Below are 21710 nucleotides of genomic sequence, written 5' to 3'. Positions count from 1 at the left end.
TTTATAGGAACTCAAACATTGAGATCCCGCTCTGTTCCAGTAACAAGAAGCCGAAAGCACCAGCCTGAAGATGACGAGTGAGACCTCGTCGAAACGTCGCCTAGACACCCCAACTTTTACACGGGAAGACACCCGAGGACACCAAAACCTGCATATATATATATATATATATATATATATGGACTGATGAATGAATCAGTGAATCGTGTTTTTTTTTAAAGCTGTTTAGTGTTTGTTTTTTAAAAAGAGCCAGTTTCACTCTAAATTTGGAGAGCGTGATGTACAACAATAAAACATTTTTTTCATTGTCTTATATTAAGTATTGATTTAGGAGCTGATATAAATAATTTGTCTGACTTGCACACAATGCTAAACCATGGTTTATTTAACCATGGTTTAGTGTTGTATTCAAACCTTGCTCAGCAGCTTAAGTATGGCTTGTACATGCCATACTAAACTTTACCTCTTATGAAAATAGGCTTAATTGCAGAGACTATTTGCCACTATTACAATTAAACATTCTTAAAGATGCTTGAAATGCAAAATCTGATCACAGGATTTTTGAAGCCAACACATGTAAGAATTACCATTAGGAACTATGTCTAACATGCTTTTTGTATATTCTTTGTAGGTAATTGCTGAAAGTCTCTCAATCATTTGCAAATGCTTTTTGACAGTTATTTTAGTAGTTACGTATCCTCACTGGGGGCTTTACATCTTTTCTTTGGCCCAGGTATGATTTCTGCAATTTTTACTATTGTCTCTTTGATCTGATATAAAAATTTTAGTTGAAGAAATTAACATTATTTTTGCTATAGCTTCCATGCTTTGGACCCTTCAGTTTTTCATGGATAAAAGCAATGTTGCAGTCCACACTATTAGTACCTGTATCCCAATATTAGGCTAGCTTAAGATAACGTCAGATCAGGGGGATAGTTTACTTAAAATCGACACATTATACATGGTTCATAAGGCTGTTGGGTAGATCAGTTTAAAGTCAGTTGTTTTTCACTTAAGCATATAAAGAAAATATTATTTTGGACTGTTAGGCTTCAACGCTTTACTTGCATACTTTGGCGTAAGCCCCAGTGAACTGAGTAGACATATATAGAATTATGTTGTTAATTTAGGAGGAAAAAACTATAAGAAGTTGACCTTTTTCTGGTCCATTTAAGTCCCCCACAAAAACTGGTGTGGAAAGGATCAGGAATGAACTTGAAATAGAACTCATGAAAACCCTGGCTCTTAATTTTTGAGAATTTTCTTAATTGTATTAATTTAGATTAATGGTAAGGATAAAAGTGCAAGAAGTAACTACAGAGCCTGGATAGCTCAGCTCTTTAGAGCATGGTGCTGATTATGCCAAGGTCGCAGGTTCGATCTCCGTATGGGACAGCTACATATTCTTGCAATGCAGGGATTTGGACTAGCTGATACTCAGGGTACAATTCTATGATTCTCTGAATTGCAATACATAAACTGAGCATCATAATACCAGATTGTTCCTTGAGCATCTTTGTGATAGCAGTCAACAGCATGTTAAGCTCCTCTACAACTGCTTGTATCTCAGTGCTTTGATTTAGGACTGCATGTCCTTAAAGGCCTTGTGAGAACTGCACAGTCACCTGTGTTCTGTTGATGAGGTTTCTGCGGTTCCAGCAGTCTGAAAAAGGCCCACTGCAATTGCAGTTTAGGCAATCCCCACATGGAGGTGCTGGTTCATGCAAACAGTGCCAGTGCTGTGAGGCCTTAAGCCTGGGAGATGCCATCAGGTCTGAACTGGAGCTGAGTACTTGGCAATTGAATTTTACTGGTATTTATTTTGTTGCTGAAGTGGAAATGCTGCAATAAATGGTATGTTGTGTAGCTAATGAGGTTTTGTTCTTGCAGCTTCTATATACCAGCGTTCTGGTTTTGTGCTATATAATGTATTTCATGATGTTTCTGGGTTCTCCTGAAGCAACCAAAAAATCATTTCCAGTTACTCGTATGATATCTGTTTTACCTAATTTTGGACAAGATGGGGTAAGTAAAACAGCTTTATGTTAAAAACCAACTATCCATAATTTGGACACAAGAAAATATGATGATCATGTACAGCCATTGTCCCAAGTTAATTCTTATAGTGAATCTCATTATAGGCAGTGGCGTAGCGTGGGGGGTGCAGGGGGGCCTGGCCGCACCGGGCGCAACATCTGGGGGTTAGGGTTAGGGGGCGCAAATCCATGGGTTAGGGGGCACAAATTACTTGCCTTGCCCCGGGTGCTGACAACCCACGCTACGCCACTGATTATAGGTGGCTTGCTTAGTGGCAATCAAATCAGTGGCATGCTGCCATTTTCAAAGTCTCTTTTCCCCTGTTGCATTTCCCCTGTTGTTGCTTTCATTCATACAACAAATACATTTCTGAATGTAGCACCTGTTATAGAAAAGTGGAACCCCCCCCTCAAATTATAGAAAAGTGGGGGAAAAACCCCTCAAATGGTCTATAGAGAGACTTTCATTTAGAAGCTATTATTCCAGTATATTTCTATTTCCAATAGAGTAGCCTCTGTTCACCAGCTACTCACAATTTCCCATATATAATTTAACAAAAACGTGTGGATTTTAACAACATTTATAATTTAACAAAAACATGTGTGGAGCCCAGTATTTCTTGCATTACATTTATGTCTCTACATAATTTATATTAGTGTGTATTTTCACTTTGTATGGTCTTCTTTTTAGCATAGTATAGCTTTTAAATATATGCATTTATATTTCCAAATTTCTCTAGATATTAAATTTCCATGTAATTGTTGTTTTTAAAATGTTTTCTTAGAATGTTGGATATAGTGGCTATTTTGATTTCCCTACATCTTTTGCTATATCTTGCTGCCATTTTACCACAGGTAGTGTAATTTCTTCTGACAAATTCCATAATAATACATTATTTCTGTGAGTCAAAGCAAAAATGTTTAAAAGAAGCCAACATTCTGGATGAAATAAGGTTTTTCTATATACACGGTTTTACTCCATTACGTTAAGCCAAAATATTATCTCAAAAGGAGCTTTACAAACCTTTATGCTTAAATTAATATTTCAGCTATAAAAATACAGTATCATCCCCAGTATTTTGATTATATGTGCCAGATACATTTATAAAAGACGACTTGCATGAATTGAAGATGCTGACTCGTCTGGTGCACAATACATTCAATAAATTGTGGAGCAGAGATTAAATTTAATATAGTTAAGAAATCCATGCATGAAAAGAAATAAAGGTCCCGTTTTTCAGCCTCTGTATCATTGAATATATTAAGGTGAAAACAGACCTTCTAACTTTAATGGAACTTGACATTGCTCGGTTTGCATAAAGTTTGTAAAACTACTCTGAAATATTTCAGAGAGGAAAGGGCTGAGGTGGAATGAACTACTGTAAACCAGCCTTATTAAGTAAGAATACAGTTTCAGCTACTCTAATATTAGATTTAAATTTTTCCTCCATAGAATTCCTATTTACATAACCAAAGTATTACATTTAAATCTCCAGAGACTATTCTTGTCTCATAGCACAGTAGATATAGTTGACCCGCTTTTGTCTATAGCTGATCCTAGCTAAAGCTTCCTTAGTGGGGATGGTATTGCAGGGAAGTGAAAGAAAATATTAACACTGTATTGTGATAAAAAGCAGCACACTTGACTTGTATGAAAAAGCATAAATTAGCTTAAATGGCAGTGAAGTATAGCTGCTTTGGTTGTTCTGTTAGGAATTTTGAAAAACAGCTTACATACTTGTGAAGGAAACTAACAGTGCAGTAGCCATAACATAAGGAGGAATTTCCATATTCTGTACGGAAATATTTATAATGAGTATTTATAAGAATACATTTCTGAGACCAAGCTGCCTGGATTACTAGCAAAATATTAATTGCAGTTCAGAATAAGAGAATGAGAGTACAGGTTTACATAGCATATTAGATTGTATTCTTGAATTTAATATTTGATTAGTTATAAGATTAATTGTACCTAACCAGATCTATAATATCATGCAGCAGAAAGTTTACCAGTCAAAACTCTAAATAGCAACAATTTGCCTTTTTTCTTTCTGCAAATAATATTTCTAATAATTGCATGCTTCTCCCTTTCATGTACTTACTCAATTACAGTTGATATAATAAAATGCAAGCTTAATTGAAACTGTTTTTCAGAGTAAAGCTTAATAATGGTCACAAAAATATTGAGAGTGATCAAATACCAACAAGCAATTATCATTTCGAAAAGCATATTGGCTAGAAACCACTTCGAGCAGACTTTAATATCAGTAATTTTTTGCATCCTGCCATGGCATCAAGGTATAATTAGGCAACTGAAATAATTTAAATACCTTTCACTTCAAAAGGCCTTGTCTTACAAATGTCTGTCTGCTTTGCTTATCAGAAAGCTGAAGCTTGCTGTTCTGAGATATGTGCTTGAGGAGTATGTAACTGTTCCTATATACAAAGTCAAGTGAATTTTTTGTTTGTATTCTTGGTGCAAAAATGTATGCTGTGTCTGATTTGGATGATGGAGCGCTGGTGTTGGAGCTGAACCAACCATGTCTTTGTGGCGGTTAGCTATCGCCTGCCCTAATTGTGCAGGGAATTTTGTGGCAGGCTGGAGGGCCACAGTGTAACAACCCGTGGGCTACATGAAACTTGTCCAGCCCTGAGCAGAGTACCAAAAGGTTATTGGGTTTGTAATTCTGAGTAGCCAGTTACAGAGTTCTCATGGATGATAGTATTGTATGAACTGATGCTCCATGGATGCAGTTCTGCTGCAGTTGCCGTGATGTAGCATCTCCCAAAGTGCTGTGACTGTAGAAATCATGATAGGAATTTATATGTGAAGCCATTTCAACATAATCCTTGCACCTAGAATACGTCTCAGGGTGCCATGTCAAGGTTGTTCACCTGTGCGAACCAGCAATAGATAGTATTACGTGCATGTTGTACACAGTGTACTGGTCATATTGATGTCTTAGGAGGAATAATTCCTTCAATACTTCACAGTAATTTTATATCTATTTAACTTTCAGGAATTTGTTAACTGGGAAGAGGCTAAATTGACTTGGAGTTTCTTTAAGCAATCATTCTTGAAGCAAGTTTTAACAGAGGGTGAGTATGATAGCCTCTTCAATATCAATTTAGCCCCTCTCTGCAAACACCTACCCCCAATATTTTGCGGTTTCCAGAATTGTTTGTTTTTATAGCTTGGGCTTAGACAGCTAGGAGAAACGTGTTTGTTGTTGAAAGATACCAATTTGGTTTTGCATATTCATTGGAATGTGAAAGTTGTAGATAAAATATTTAGGAAGGCATATACTTACTTTGGGTTTTCTCCTTAGTCCTTCATGCTGTGGTTTCATTGTTAAATATTCCGATATGCACTGAATGCTTAGTGGAATTGTGTCACTATGGTGAAATGATGCCATGGTATATATATAATATCTCTTTATTCATATGGACCAAAAATTGTACAATTGGCACTTGTAACCTTCGGTAAAAGTTTATTAGCAGCTCATAATCATTATTGGACTTGGCTCTGAGCTGATGTTGAAATAATAATTGATCAGATGTCTCTAACAAAAGCTGTCTCTCCCTCCCTTTCCCCTCTCAAGTATCTATCACCTGAGATACCTCTCAGATCATTCCTAGGGTTCTAGTTCCACAGCTTCAGAAGTTTTGTCGTAGTAAAGTCGTTACATTATTCACTTTGCTTAGATCTTATTTTTCAACTTCTTTTATTTCCTTACGCGGTTAGCAATACGTTTACAAATATCTATTGCTCCAAAATGCAGGGCTGTAACAAATGCAGGGATGGAACTGCTGAGAAGCAGATTTTGGCAAAGCATTAGAAAAAGTCTGCTAATGGTAAGAGCTCTTTGACAGGGGAACCCACTGCCTTAGGAGGTGGTGAACTTTCCTATACTGGAGATAATTAAGCAGAAACTAGATAGTTATCTTTCAAGGATGCTGCAGTTGCATCCTCCTGAAAAATCCTCCTTTTAAAAACAATTCTCCACCAATTAATAAGAGAAGGAACCGCATTTGAAAATTATATTAAGAAGGTTTAGTAAAGTAGATTTGAAAAAAAATAAACAAAAGAAAAGAAAAGAAAAGGGAGATAAATCCTTACGGGTAGAACACAGGCTTTTTGTTGCAGGTATCTATCTTCTGAGATGGTCAAGGTGTGTTTTATTAGCATCCGTCCTTTCATTCTATATTTTGCAGCCTTCTCAAGTGCCTGTACTTCCTAAAAGTTCATTTGATTTCCACAGCTGGGCTTCCTTCTAAGAGCAAGCGGGTGGGGAGACTGCCTACTGTGTGCCTGAAAACTGTTTGTTTGTTTTTAAAGTGATGCCTTTTTTACTTCTAAAGAAGTAATCAGTACAGAGAGATTTTTTTTTTAAGATTAGAGGAAGCTCTTCCATTAAAGACAAAATCAGGAAGTGTACTGATCTCTGCAGCTAACTTCCCCAGCTTCACAAGTGTCACTTAAAAGCTATGGGGAAGATATCATGTGGTAACGTCTCCTATGAGATATTTTGGGGTCAGGAAATGGAGGCTTCAGAACCCTGGAGAAATCTACAAAAATCCTAAAGAAATTCTGAAGTACCTTGAGAACGATGCAGGGGAAAAAAATGGAAGCTTCTTTCGCAGGAGAAAGGAAATTTTCGAGAAATTGGAATACAAGATTCAGCATAGTGCTATCCTGTGCTGCGGATTCTGCATTGAGCAAGCTGGGAGTAAATGACCTCCAAGATGGCTACCAGCTCTTTGATTTTGTGATACTGAATAGCAGTCACTGGGTCCGACATCTCTTGTGCTCAGGATAAGTTTGAAATTTCTTGTTGTGCAACCGCTTGTAAGTATAATGGAAAGATAAATAAATACTAATATTAAGTATTACTTTTGTAGGTGAACGGTATGTCATGACGTTCCTGAACGTGTTAAATTTTGGAGACCAGGGTAAGCAAGACATTTTTTTATATTACCTTGGTTCTTGAAATTGGAAGAAGCGTTCTTGGCTTACTTACTGTGGTTTGTTTGCACCAACCAGCATGCTCTCCTTTAAACCACAGTTTATTCATGTGAATAAGGCCAGTAAATGGTAATCTGATTCCACATTCATTTAGAAATGTGGCAAGTCTGCAGATGAATGGCTATAAAATAAGTGCAAAGGCGGCAGCTTTCTTTTTAATTTGAATATGGAAATGCATTTAATTATGTTTGGAACTTTAAAAGTGATTTACCTCTTCTGCTAGTGCAGGGCTGTCCAACTTCCAAGAAACTGGCAGTGATCTATCCATTGTTGAGCTTTTTTTTTGAAAAGCTTCATCAAAGTTGTGGAGCTATTTGGGGGGAGGATGAGCCAAAGTTGTTGGATCGACCAAGGGCACCCCGCGATCGACCGGTAGATTGACCTCTTGGACACCCCTGTGCTAGTGGAAGCCAGCACAAGGACTCTTGCTAGTGCAATAGGACTTTCCACCATTCTACCCCCATGTACCCTTCACACCACCCTCAACTCCACTCTGGAGGGCCAGGAAAACCCTCAAAACATTGCATGGGGGAGGGGGAAGAGTGGGGAAATTGTTCCATTGAGTAAGCAGAAATGTTTGTACTGGAACGGTTGCCTTAAGTTCTGCATCAATTTAATTTTTTTCCTCCTTCTTTTAAACCAAGCAATAATTTTACTATTAAACACTTAATTAGATGTTTCTGTTTATTTGTAAAGGAGTATATGACATAGTGAACAACCTTGGTTCTCTGACGGCTCGATTTATATTTTTGCCAATAGAGGAGAGTTTTTATGTTTACTTTGCTAAGGTTCTGGAACGCGGAAAAGATACCAGGTTTCAAAAACAGGTAAATTAGTCTTATTGTTCAGTAGTCTGAAAATGTACATTTAAAGCGAAGGATAAATATCGTTTACTGATTTAAAATAAGTATATGCCAACTTTCACTGGCATTTTACACAAATAGAATAATTCCTGGGGTCGGAGCCAATGTTGTTGATGGGGAGAAGGCTATTTTCACATGCTTGCCCCTTTTCTTCACTTCCAAAACATCCCACACTGTCCCGATGGGTCCTCTCTACCAGATTTGGGGAAGTGATGGGGGCTGCAGAGGGGAAAGTTAATATATGGGGGAGGGTAAACCTTTTGTTTTCTGCTGACAGAAGCCTCCTCTAAACCAATAGGTTTCTGTTATCAGGGTACCATTGAATAAAATCCTTTCAAAATACTAGGCTTGACAGATAATTATGGGGGATGAAGTGAGAATAAAAGTTAATTGTGCAGGCATTATCAGAGATAAATAGATGATAAGATTATAGCTGTTGTCTTATTTGTTTCATTTTTTAAGAATGGTTTTTAATACTTTTTTTCTTCATAAGTAGCCTTGAGTAAGATTTATCATAGAACGAGTATGCATGTTGAAATAAATAAATAAAAATAATGGGTTGTATTCAGCGAATATCTACTCACAGTAGAACTGTTGAAATTAAATGTTGGTTGAGTACAAACCAGTAAATTTAAATAATGCTGTGGTCCTGGTGTGTATATTTTTTAATCTACTGAAATTATATGGTTGGGGGGGTCTATGGTTTAAAAGAAGGACTTGGGGCAACTGAAGAATGTGTATTTGAATGGGACTTACTGTGGTTGGGAGTGAGCTATTAGTGTCTAAAGAGACGCTGTGCCTATTTTTAGTAGAGAAGCTAAGGTATGCTCATATATCTCACAGGACGGTATTGTAAATAAAGTATTAGATGAGTTCAGGATTAAATGCTCTAGTTAAGCATAGTTTTAGTTCAGGAACTATATTCTATATCATACAGTACAATCTCTTATTTTTAATTTTTTTTATTTTCTGCAGAGGTAGAAGTTGCATACTGTTGTGTAATTTACCAGAAGTGTTAGTGTTCTTGGTTTTCTCTGATGCATTAGAAGCTAGTTTTTGTCAACCTGTTTCCTTTGTCACAGCAGATTCTCAGGCATTTCCTGATCTTCTATTTAATGAAGGGTTTTGTGCAGATTAATTAAGTTCTGTCTGGAACTTGCAGCACATTTGATATATAAATATGGCTGCTGTTGAATATGTTCATACTTCTAGACACAAATAGTCTACAATTATTATTGAAAATTATTATAATTTGCCATTAACTAGCCAAGTAAAAATAGTGAATTGTAAAATCTAATTATTCCATATATAAATTTAACACAGTAATCTGGCATATGTTGTTTTGTTTTGCCTATTAAATAAATGCAATTCTTTTTTTAGGATGATATCTCCATGGCAGCAGCTGTATTAGAATCACTGTTGAAACTTGTGCTTCTGATTGGCCTGACTATTACAGTTTTTGGTTATGCATATTCCCAGTTGGCACTGGATCTTTATGGAGGTTCAATGCTCAGTTTGGGATCAGGTAATGTCACATCGCAGCTGCCTTTCTGAAAAGTAGCTTCATTTTGTGAAAGCTTCCTCAGTTTGCTTTTCATATATGAAAGTACTATATCCACATGGAAGAACTAACACAGAGAATCTGATCCATTCGCATTGCATGCCCTACGATGTCTGTTTTAGAAATGGTGCTTTTCCTTGTGTTCGGAAATTTCATTATGTACCCTATTTTTCGCTCTATAAGACGCACCAGACCACAAAACGCACCTAGTTTTTGGAGGAGGAAAACAAGAAAAAAAATATTCTGAATCTCAGAAGCCAGAACAGCAAGAGGGATTGCTGCGCAGTGAAAGCTGCAATCCCTCTTGCTATTCTGGCTTCTAGGATAGCTGCGCAGCCTGCATTCGCTCCATAAGACGCACACACATTTCCCCTTACCTTTTAGGAGGGAAAAAGTGAGTCTTATAGAGCAAAAAATATGGTATACCTTATGGAAGAGCAATATGTTTGCAGTATAACATTTTGCATGTCGCTTTTAGTGCTGAGAGAAACAGGACATCTCTTTTCAGCAGTGTTAATCATTGTATTCTTGAGTACTTAGCCCTCTTGAAGATAGTAATCACTACAATATTGAGATATAAATGTTTAAAAGCTCTAAAAAGAAGATAAGATGGATTCCTCAAAAAATTGATCCAATACTGATTAATAGAGGAACGTTCATTTTCTATATTATATGCTGCTTCTCAGCAGAACCGGACTTAGATCAGGCTTCCTGGCATGCAGTTTGAACTTTGTGGTTTTAAAAATTATCAGTTAGAACAGTTAACTGGAAATAATCAGCAGCTACATTCATTTATTTATCTAGATAAACATGCATAAGATCAATCTGTATTAGCAAAGCTGCTATACTGTCTTCAAAAAGGCCTTTGAAACTGTGTGGCAGGGTTCCTAGTAAGAATTGTTGTCCTGTTCCAGTTAGGGGCGTGAACTCACTTCAGAGAAATTGTGAACCCAGACTGAATCAGGCTGCTTTGGAGAGATTTGGTAGCTGTTTGAAGCAAAGCAGAAGCCCTTCAGATTGGTTTTAAGCTAATCAGACTGTTCCTGAACATCCGGGCCTAATTCAGAGGCACATAGACACTGGGTCTTTTAAAATTCATACTTTCCCCCCAGCTCTCCATATAAGCAAAATGCCAGGGAGGGGAGGAGGAGGAGCTTTGAGATTGATAGCACTATCAAAAAATAGAGAAGTAAATAAAATTTCTATTTCACCCTTATTCCCAATGGAGCAGATCCCATCTTCACTCTTCCAGTATCAAATTTAAATGTGACTACTCATCCCCTGTGCATTTCACCAATTTCCCCATGACATATCTCTCCTCTCTCTCACACACACACACATGCGCGCGCGCGCACACACACACACACACACACACACACACTCACTCTCTCTTAAGTAAACTCAAAACTTAAAGTCTACTTGCACAAACATCCCTGCACCTATTTTTTCTGATATTTTGTAGGCTTCCTCCACTCACAAACTGCTACTGTTCCTGTCAAGTTCATCCAATTCTGTAAAAAAGCAAATAAGCTGTCACTGCTTATTGATTCTCCCGTTATAGTCAATGGGGTGGCATGAAGCTTCACATTTTCTAAAGTGAAGTTCTGATTCAGTCACAAAGTGAAAAGTGTCCTCCAAAGCAGTCTGAACTGAATTGACTCACTTCTTGAAGTGACATTGAAATTGAAGTTTGTATTTGGTGCATGCCCCTAGTTTCAGTCAGAATTGGGTACAGTGGTATCAGATGGAATATACTTTTTGTGCTTCTGTTACTTATTTCAATAAAGTCCCCATATAGAAGTGATAATTCATCATGGTTGAAGTGAAAAGGGAGGAGGCCATGTGTCCATTTGAATTGTGAGACCAGGTGACTGAGTGGAAGGTAACAAAGCAGAAGAAAGGAAGGTCTTCTTCCTCTCTTGAACATATATTGAATTTTGCAGATGCCAAGAGTGATATGGGGGTGGGGAAAGAAATCAAGGAGCTCTCCAAAGTATTGTGGTAATAAATTACTCCAGTCTCCCTCATATTGGTTGGATCAATGCAACAAAAAAGGGCAACATTTTCTAGACTGGGTCTTATAACTGCTTGTCATAGACCCACCAGAAGAGTTGCAACAACCCTGGACTAAATTCTAAATGTCCGTGACTTAGTACAAAATGTTTTACTGTAGGTGATTTCTGACTAAGTCATGCTCAGAGTATGAAAACAAATGGACCTTCTCAGAGTATTACTAACATATAGATATTGGCCATTGTGTCTTGCTGCTCAAGTAACAGTAGGGCTATATTTTGTTCTGAACATGATTTTTTTTATTGCAAGTTGACAGTCTGATGTTGTTATAATTCATTAATGACATGTTAAATTGCGTTAATGCACAGATCTCTGCAATGAGGGGTTTCATTTTACTAATCTTCTTGTCATAATATTTTCACAGGGCCAAGTCTCCTGCGTTGCTATAGTTTATATGTCTTGCTGCTTGCTGTTAATGGGGTAACAGAATGTTTTACATTTGCTTCAATGTGTAAAGAAGAAGTGGACAGGTGAGTTTAAAAAGGGCATAGTTCCATACTATGATTTAGCTTTTCTTTGATTGCATGTAACTTTGTATGAGGATATTTTATACAATACACACCTCAGAATAATGTGCCTGATAACTACTTGATGTGTCCCATTGCTAGAAAATGTAATGATATGAGGAATAAATGCTTACATTTGAATATCTTTTGTTGTTGGGAATCCTGGGAACCTTCTGAAGGGTGTGGGTTATAATGATTCTTGAATAGGTATTTCTCTGAAATCGAATGCATATATTCTGTTATTTCTGTTTCAGAGCTATTTATCTTTCTTCTGACTAGACTCTCTCATTCCTGCTTAGCTGATAGTTTAGACTTGTTCACTATCATAGGAAATGGGATTTAAAGTGGTGCATTCTATAAAAAGCATTGAAAGAATTCAGTAGGTACTAAAAAAAATTCCTATGTTCAAATAATAATATACTTTTAAGTATATGTACTTATGGATCTAGATGTCTGCTTATTATTACAAGAGAGAATGCTGTTGCACTCAGGTCCTGTTTGTAGGTTTGCCATAGTTGGCCACTGTGAGAACAGAGTCTTGGATTAAATGGGTCTCCGCTCTGATCCAGCGGAATCTCCTTACGTACTTAGATTATTATTATTATTTATTGAATTTGTATACTGCCCTATACCCGGAGGTCTCAGTGCGGTTCACAAAATAAAATCAAAATATAAAACCACAAAACACAAAATCAAAATAAAAACAACCAACCCAATTGTAATGATCTCTGGCAGGCAAGCAAGCCCGATAAGTAATGACTCTCTGGCAGTTTTATGTACGTTTATTAACAAAAAGACACATCCAGAACATGGTTTCTTGCCTGCTCGCACTGATGATAGTTGGTCAGTCTGAATCATTGCCCCTCCCACAGCAGGAAGGACGCCAAACTCCCACCTTTCCCCTCTTCCCCTTCCGTTGCCCTCTTATCCAGTCTCCTAGAAAAGGGACTGAGTGGCTGCCCTTTGCACTTTCACTTGACACAGTCTCAGACCTCTGCTTATCTGCTGATTGCCTAGCAATTCTCTGGCTGCCTTCCAACTCTTCCTCTTCTTGAGAGCTAACACTGTCTTCCTCTGGAAGGGGAGTCGAACTACTCTTTCTCAACTGTCAGCCAGTTCTCATCTGCAGTCTGTCCCTCCTTCCACTTAGCTCAAGTTCTGAGTCTGACTCTTCTTCTGTGCACTGGTGAGCCACGTTCCTGACACCAATAAAGCCCCCCCCCAACCCACCACATTTTAAAAGGGCATAGGATGTCAATCAAATCAACCAAAGGCCTGGTTAAAAAGGAACATTTTTGCCAGGCGTTTAAGGTGTATAATGAAGGCACCAGGCGAACTTCTCTGGGGAGAGCATTCCACAGATGGAGCCACTGCAGAGTAGGCCCATTCTTGTGTTGCCACCTTCTGAACCTCTTGAGGAGGCGGCACGCAAATAAGAGCTTCAGAAGATGATCTCAGGGTCTGGGTAGGTTCATATGGAAAGAGGTGGTCCTTGAGTTAGCTTCTATCTGACACAGCTGCATATTACTGGAGGGCACAGGTAGTTAAGAGCACCTATAAAGCTTGTGACAGAGTTTCCTGGAGAGCCAGTGTGGTGTAGTGGTTAAGAGTGGTGGACTCGTAATCTGGTGAACTGGGTTCGCTTCCCCGCTCCTCCACATGCAGCTGCTGGGTGACCTTGGGCCAGTCACACTTCTCTGAAGTCTCTCAGCCTCACTCACCTCACAGAGTGTTTGTTGTGGGGGAGGAAGGGAAAGGAGAATGTTAGCCACTTTGAGACTCCTTCGGGTAGTGATAAAGTGGGATATCAAATCCAAACTCTTCTTCTTCTTGTGGTTGGCCTCATGGTGAGCCATCTCTTCAGTGCAGCTCTTCAGTGTGTAGATTCTAATGCCATGTGCTCTACAGACGTCTGTGCTTGCTTGGGGTACCTTTTGTGCTGCAGTAGCTGAAGGAAGTCCCATCTATCTTTATAGAAATGTCACATTGCTGAAAACAAATGTTGAGCTCCATGCTGTTTTGAGATTTTGAGTTACATATTTAGGGTAATGCAATTGCTGGCCACTGTCACTGCGACTGAGAGAGTGTGAGAGAGGTTTTTTTGTTATTTCATTTTAAATTTGCTTTTTTCCAAGTACAATGCACTTTTAAGGCTGTGGATTTGTAAGATGTGATTAACTGGAAACTACAGCACCAGCAAATGTATCCTCTAGTGAAAGAGAGCATCCTTGAAGATGCTCATTACAGCATTCTAGACGAAGATCAGTACAATGTTGACTTATCCTCATTTATCATTTTCATGAATTAGTTATTAGCTCACATTTCCTTTACATGTGTGTCTTTGTGAACTAATGAAGCCGTCTGACATAGTACAACTGTGTGTCAAGTAGAGATATGAACTCATTTGGAATAAAGTTTGGGAGAATATGCAGGGATCTTGTGTCTTGGGAAAATATTTCTGCAAGTTAAATGTAAATGGAGAGGGGGAAGACGATGTTCTGAACTATCATAGAATTGTAGAGTTGGCAGGGACCCTGAGGGGCATCTAGTTCCATCCCCTTGCAACGCAGGAATCTGAACTAAAGCATCGCCGACAGATGATCATCCAACCTCTGCTTACTTTCGTTTTGGGACATCCCAAGATACCATTATAAGCCTGCAACCACAGAGCAGAAAAATAAATATTGAGAGACAATAATTTTAAGACCCTTGTCCTGCTCTTCAACATAACCAGTGTTATTTTGATACTAGTTCCTCTATCACATGTGTAATCTCACCAATAAACAATGTTCTCAAGAATTTGTGAGCACTTCCTTTTAGAAATAAAACTTTGTAGCTATTTAACTGAAGAAACCTTTAATGCTGAGATGAAAAGAGATACCAAATAACCATTTAAATATACACTTGAGGCGTACATTTTTAGGCTCCAACATATGTATTTATGTGATTAGGAGTTGTTCCCTGAAGGGCCACAGTCAGACTCCAGGCCTAGGGTTCCACAACCTTGGTTTAGAGTTACAAACCCCAGGTTTATGTGCCTACCCCCCCTTTCTTTCAGGTAGGTAGTCAAGTGATTCAGCTTGAAAGGAGTGCACAAGCATGTATTCCCAGTTCTTCCTTTCGAGCTATAATGCAGCACTTTTAAAGTTGGCAAGTCTTTCTGTGGCAGCAGGTGCCCAAATTTACCTCTGCTCTGAAAGAACAACTACCAAGTTGGGGAGTGCAGTATTAGATATATATATATATATATCTCAGTGTACTCATGTTTATAAAGCACATTTTGTAACAACATAATTACCGTATATTTAAAAACAGCTTATTGTGTCACTAAAATAAACAAACATGAAGTCCTTTGTAACAATATTAGATGTGTTTTGACCATTACGTTTTAATCTACATCTCCAGTGTCACAATAATCACAATTTCATGTATAAAAATATTGAAAGTAATATCCTGCCTCTTTGCCCAATATAGTATAATAACATCAATGGTATAATAGTGGTTATATTTGTAAAGTAGACAGAAACGGAATGTTCAAGGTATTATGATTATGAAGAGCAGGCGGAAGAGATTGAATCTCTCTCTTTCTCTCTTACTATGCCTGGAGCACTCCTGCTTTTGCTCAGATGGATAAGTTGTCTGGTTTAAGAGGCTAGGGGAGAAAGTGGACAACTTTTGAATGTCATATTAGTTCAGAAAATAAGCCAATCTATTTCTAATTTGGGTGTGGGTGTGGGTGGGAGGTAGCTCGGCTTACTTTCTGAGCCAATGGTTGGGAGTTGATCCATCTCTATAGCTATTCTCATATTACAGATAGGAAGCTGGTATATAGTAGCTCATCTATGGCTATCTATTGAGTTAATAGATACGGGAAGATTTTTATTGGTGACTTGCTGATGAGTCATAAACAAATCTCTTAACTACTAACAATTGAGACTTAACATATATGCTACCAGATATGGGTCTGCTGCACTTTACCATTGATAATGAATTTTCCTCCTCCATCCCATTCATCTTAGAAAGCAACTTGTCAAGCTCGTAAAAGACGAATACTGAAACCATACGAACTGTTCCTTTTTTGTTTTGTTTTTAGGTACAATTTTGTCATGCTCGCTTTGTCCTTGGTTTTTCTGTGCATGTCCTATTTCTTGACCTATTGGCAAGGCAGCATAGGATTCATCTTTGCAAACTGCTTCAACATGGGGATCCGAATCGCACACAGCATCCGCTACATCCACAACTATTTTGCACAGAGCCCATACAAGCCTTTAAAGGGCCTCCTTATATCACCGTTGCTGTTGGTTGTTTATGTCATCTGTGGAGTGGCCACGGGCTTTTCAGAGGTGGGTAGTGCTTTTTCTTTGTGCTTTTGTTCTGCCAGAACAAGTTAATAGTCCTTTTTTTTTTCTAGTAAGTAACCTGCAAGTTAGTTCCGGTTTATGATGTACACAGAGCATATCTACAGATATGCATAAGATATTGAAACATACCCACATGTAGAGAATTAATTTTTTAACGCTTTGAAATGTTATTTCTTTCTTTGTGTTATTTATTTCTTTAAAAAGTTTCTCCAGCGCTTCTCACTCAGTTTATCATAGCAGTGCACAACTTATTTTTATGCACACACAAAAATATAAAACTCATAAAGGTGCAGCAATCAGTAGACATGATTGAGTGAGCTGATGATTCAAATGCTTGGGTGAATAAAATTGCTGGTGGAAACACGAATGAAGGTGCTAATGAACAGTCTCTGAGGGAACACCATTCCGTAAAACAGAGTGACAGAAGTTTGCAGAACCTAAACTAGCTTTTATGTGATTGTTTGGCCTACCTAAACTATCTTATAAACACAGGGAGGCTTTATTGGGTTTTAGTTTTCACATTACTGTGAAGAGAATTACCGGGTCTGTCTTATCTCTGAATTGGAGCATGAACCGTAACTTAAAATAATATATTTCTTAAAACAGTAAGTTAATATTCTGTCTTTCTTTCTTCGTAGGTGTTCCTGTGCTGTGATAAAGGGTGGCTGGCCAGGTTAATTCACGTTGCTGTGGGAGCACTGTGTTTTACAGCAACTCTTGCCACTATATTCTTCACAGAGACCAAGCTGATCCATTTTGTTAGGAAACACATTTTGTCAAGATATACCAAAGAAGTGCTAAAATAATCGTGTACAAGCTAATTTCTGTACAGTGGTACCTCTAGATGTGAATGGGATCCGTTCCGGAGCCCCGTTCGCATCTAGAAGCAAACGTAACCCGTGTCCGCGGGTCATGTTTTGGCGCTTCTGTGCATGCGTGTGACATCATTTTGAGCATCTGCGCATGCGTAAGCGACGAAACCCGGAAGTAACACGATCCGTTACATCCGGGTTGCCGCGGAGCACAACTTGAACGCGCTCATCCCGAAGCACATTCAACCCAAGGTATGACTGTATATGAAATGTATATATTTGCTATGGAGGAGATATACGGAGAATTAAATGCGTAACTACTATAATATACAGGTGATACTGTCCATGAAATGTACACAACTGGTAACAAGGTAATTCACAGCAATTTAAGCTGATACATTTGTTCAGAACTCCAAAATTATACCCGTGGCAAGCAACTTGGTAAGTTTACAGTGGAAGGTTACTGCTGCCCGGTATATGAATGCAAATATTACGCATAATCCTCACTTGCGGAAGCTAGTAGCTGGAAAGTACTGGGCATTATTCTTGTGATGCTTCACTAATGTCACATTGAACTGTAATATACTTTAGAGACTGGAGGTGCACATCACCTGACTGCTTCTTAACTCTTGACAGTTAGTTTACTCCCAAATTTTTTTCTAATCCCAAGACACAAAAATAGTTAAGTACACTGGAGTCCAACTATTTGCACTGGCCAGGGCGGAAGGCTTTTTTTTTGGGGGGGGGAGGTGGATTTTGCTGTGGCAGCATGAGGCTGGTGCAGCAGAGAGATTGGATTAGGCCTATTTCTGGTAACAAACCAGAATGCCCCATTTGGGAGGTATCTGCTGCTGGTATCTTTTGCTTACCTGCAGTTTAGGTGGGCCCAGCCAGGAGTTTGACAGAGGTGGCGGCCCCCATGCTAGGACAACCATGCAGAACTTGGTGGATGGGACAGCTCTGCCTCATCAAAACATTCTTCAGCTTGGTGGATTGCTGTTTTAATAGGTAGTTTGTCTGAAATGTCATGTAGCCAAAATTGTTGTTGGACTATGGCGCATTTTAGGATTGAATTGCTTTACTTTATTGTGCCTGAGCCTGGAAGGCACTATAAAAGAATTTAAATTATTTTTTTTTGCTGCCCTTATAAGATTATTGTAATCTAGACAAGCATCTCTGGCCCCTGTAAAAAGTGCTATTTGTAGCACATAGCAGCAAACCCCTTAACTACATTGGGACCTCTGAAGAAAATGAGATATTTTTTCCCATGTATTCTATATATCATGATTTACCAGTAATTCTTAAAACAGTTGTTAGTAAAAATGGATAGAAGAGGCATAAAATAAGCATAGGAGAGTTTTCCTCGTTTAAAATCAGGATTTTCATATATTGATGCCTTAACTATTTTAAAAATAGTTTTGAGGGCTGCTGTAAGCTAATGTTTTGAAAGCCTTATAGAGGAACAGGAAGATTATCTGGAGAATTGGTAAAAACAAAGGCCAGGATACAGTATTACCAGAATATATATGGATAAATGAGGTTTGCTGACAGTAAAACTGAAACTTGAAAAGTATTAAGAACATAACTGTTTACTATAAACATCTCTTATTTTGTTTAACGCAAACAAATAAGCCTAAAAGCGACTGTTCCTATTTCCTTCAGCTTGAGGTATTGCAATGTATAGGATTGCACTATAAAGGCCTCATCACACCTAAATTTTGAACAAGACTATAACAAGTGTGTGTGTGTGATATGGTAAGAGTGTCAGCTGAATCATATTCTGCAGTATAATGAGACTATGGTTGAGGAAGTATGTTCTATGATTTACAATTAGAAAATGGTTCAGCTGTCTGTTTTGAAAACTGGACATGTAGGAGACATAATTTGAGGGTGGTCCATACAAAATTTGGGGGAAATTATTATTATGATGAATGAGTTAAACATTTGCTAAGAGAGTAGCATGTTGACAGATGCTGTGCATTTTTTATGGACTATGCTAGGGTATTTTTTTTAAATAGCCATTTTTACTGCATCTTGTACTGGGGAAATGGTTTGTTGTGTTAGTTTAAGGGGCACATCTAGTATGTGCTGTTTTGACAAATAGTACTTTTGGTATGTAGTTTTTTTTCTTATTGAAGAGACATTTTTCTGGCCAATGTTAGTCAATAGACTTGATTATTCTGCTGTTGCCAGGTAACAGTTTTTGGCCAATCTTAGCCTCAGGAAGTACAGAAGCTTGCTGTTGCTAGGCGAGATTCACACAGACCAGGCCTCAGTCTTGAAGAGTTGTCCAAAATGTTAACAGTTAAAGTAAACCAAAAGGTTGTTTAATTGAATGTATTTTTTATAATATACGTTTTCTAGCATGTTCATGAAATGTTCCGTGGAATCAGGATTGACTTCTGTTCTCTGCTCATAAGTATGCATACATTGCCAATTCACTGTTTCAAAAAATGTCAAAAACAAATTAAAAGGTTTCTATAGAGTCAATGCCTTTTTTTAGTTAAATGTATAATTTCTCTCCAGAGTTTGCAACTGTTTGTTATATACATTTAATAATGCAGTAAAGTTGTAGGGGGGCAAAACATACCTGTGATTGTAAGCTGTGATTAATGAAAGCGAATGGGTCTGTTCTTTTTTGTTGTTGGTTAAAATTGTCTGTCTATTGGCTTTCTGCATTTTAGAAAATCTGCATTCCTTTCACTGTAATGCTAAACACACTACTGAGCAGGCTTTGTTGAATGCCATGGGATATACCTCTGGAGAAACGTACTTAAGACTGTGATGCAGGACCCAAAATGAGTAAAAAAATTTTTTTTAAAAAAATTTAATGTTAAAATTAAATAAGTCCTTAAATTTGTACTTCTGAAAGAAAAACATCTTTGGTTGCTAATTTGGGTGTGTATGAATTTAAAAGTGCTAGTGGAAAGCACACTCGGTAGCAAATGTCAATCAACTTGTGAGGCAGTTGCTAAATGTATTGTGTTGAAACATGCTTTCTTCATTGTTATCTTTGACCCAATGACTCATTGCAGGCACACTCCTGATTCTGCCTTGTAGGGTCATGTGTAGGCACTGCACGAGTTGTAATTTTGATTAATTTTCACATGTAATCTTACCTACAAAAATTCATACCACAGCAAATACGTATCCTACAAGATAGACTAAACAACACAAACTGCCTCTCTGGAATTAGTTTTAACATTTCTCCAAAGTTTGATATAATCTGAATATGTATTATTGAAGCTCTGCCTTATAAAACAAAAAGTTGGAATATTTTATATTCCAAAAGTGAAGGCAAGTCTGGTTCTATTTTCTTTCCTGTCTTAATTTTATTATAATAAAAAAAGCAAATCTTACTCTGTTTTGATAACTCTTTGTAGTTCATATAGATCTCCTTCTCCAAAGATTGCAACTGTGGTCTATAAAGGAACTATGGTCTCTTAATTCCTTAAAATGGGAATCAGGCCAGATGTTGTTGAACTACAACTTACATCATCCCTGACTATAGTTACTGGGGCTAGTGGGATTGTAGTTCAGCAGCATCTGGAGGGTCACATTTGTGGCGTTCGTACGGGGCCCCCGGTCGTCTCACGGACTATTGACCCGTACACCACTAATCTGCTGCCACCAACCAGGTCCTCCCTAGTAAAATCACTTCAGTCTCAGTCAGCTTTTCAATTAATAAAGAATAGTGTATTTTATTTCAGACACAAACAAAACTTTTACAGCATTCCAAACGTTTGATAGACCCACTGACTCCACTCCCCTGGGTCCTGTCTGTGCAACCTATTTAACTATTTCCCCACCAGCACTCTTTCATATATGTTAACGTCACAACATTTCCCCCACTCTTGCTGTAAACTATGGGAGGCATTCACCTACCACATCCTATTAGCATTAAGGTTTCCAGTTGTAGGACTTCCCCCCCTCCTCCCCATGCATGTGACTTGCACCCTCTGAAAATCTGCCCCAGAGGGTTGGGGATCCCCAGAAAAGATTTAGGGAGAGGAGATGTGAGAAGAACATGCAATTGCACAAGGAGAAATCCTTGCACTGATGGAAGCAGAGACTGTATTGGATCCCCCCCTTTGGAGTGTTGAAAGAAGAAGAGTTTGGATTTGATATCCCGCTTTATCACTACCCGAAGGAGTCTCAAAGTGGCTAACATTCTCCTTTCCCTTCCTCCCCCACAACAAACACTCTGTGAGGTGAGGCTGAGAGACTTCAGAGAAGTGTGACTAGCCCAAGGTCACCCAGCAGCTGCATGTGGAGGAGCGGGGAAGCGAACCCGGTTCCCCAGATTCTGAGTCCACCGCTCTTAACCACTACACCATGCTGGCTCTCCAGTGTGAAACTGGCTCTTCAGTTTAAACTGAAAAACAGTTTAAACAGTTTGGTGGAGGGCTGTGAAGTATTTATCCTGTGGTCAGCTATGGAACTGAGGCTAAAGTTCTAAATGGAAAGAACAT

The 21710-nt window shown here is 38.3% G+C and overlaps 1 protein-coding gene across 4 annotated transcripts in view; it reads left to right on the top strand.

Moving 5' to 3' along the window:
- The window catches only part of RFT1 (RFT1 glycolipid translocator homolog), a 29107-nt gene extending 8510 nt beyond the window's left edge, over window positions 1-20597 (top strand). For all 4 annotated transcript variants that reach the window (XM_083726817.1, XM_083726816.1, XM_083726819.1 and 1 more), the window contains 9 exons: window positions 632-733; window positions 1891-2025; window positions 5057-5135; window positions 6939-6989; window positions 7759-7889; window positions 9306-9450; window positions 11924-12029; window positions 16159-16408; window positions 17065-20597. In XM_083726817.1, the coding sequence (XP_083582943.1) occupies window positions 632-733; window positions 1891-2025; window positions 5057-5135; window positions 6939-6989; window positions 7759-7889; window positions 9306-9450; window positions 11924-12029; window positions 16159-16408; window positions 17065-17232 (1167 nt within the window). In that variant the 3' untranslated portion in view covers window positions 17233-20597. The remainder of the gene's footprint in view (window positions 1-631; window positions 734-1890; window positions 2026-5056; window positions 5136-6938; window positions 6990-7758; window positions 7890-9305; window positions 9451-11923; window positions 12030-16158; window positions 16409-17064) is intronic.
- Window positions 20598-21710: the final 1113 nt, after the last annotated feature.

Source organism: Podarcis gaigeae (genome assembly GCF_964106915.1).
Source record: "Podarcis gaigeae genome assembly, chromosome: 2".
Classification (NCBI taxonomy): domain Eukaryota; kingdom Metazoa; phylum Chordata; class Lepidosauria; order Squamata; family Lacertidae; genus Podarcis; species Podarcis gaigeae.
This window is presented reverse-complemented; position numbering and strand designations above follow the sequence as displayed.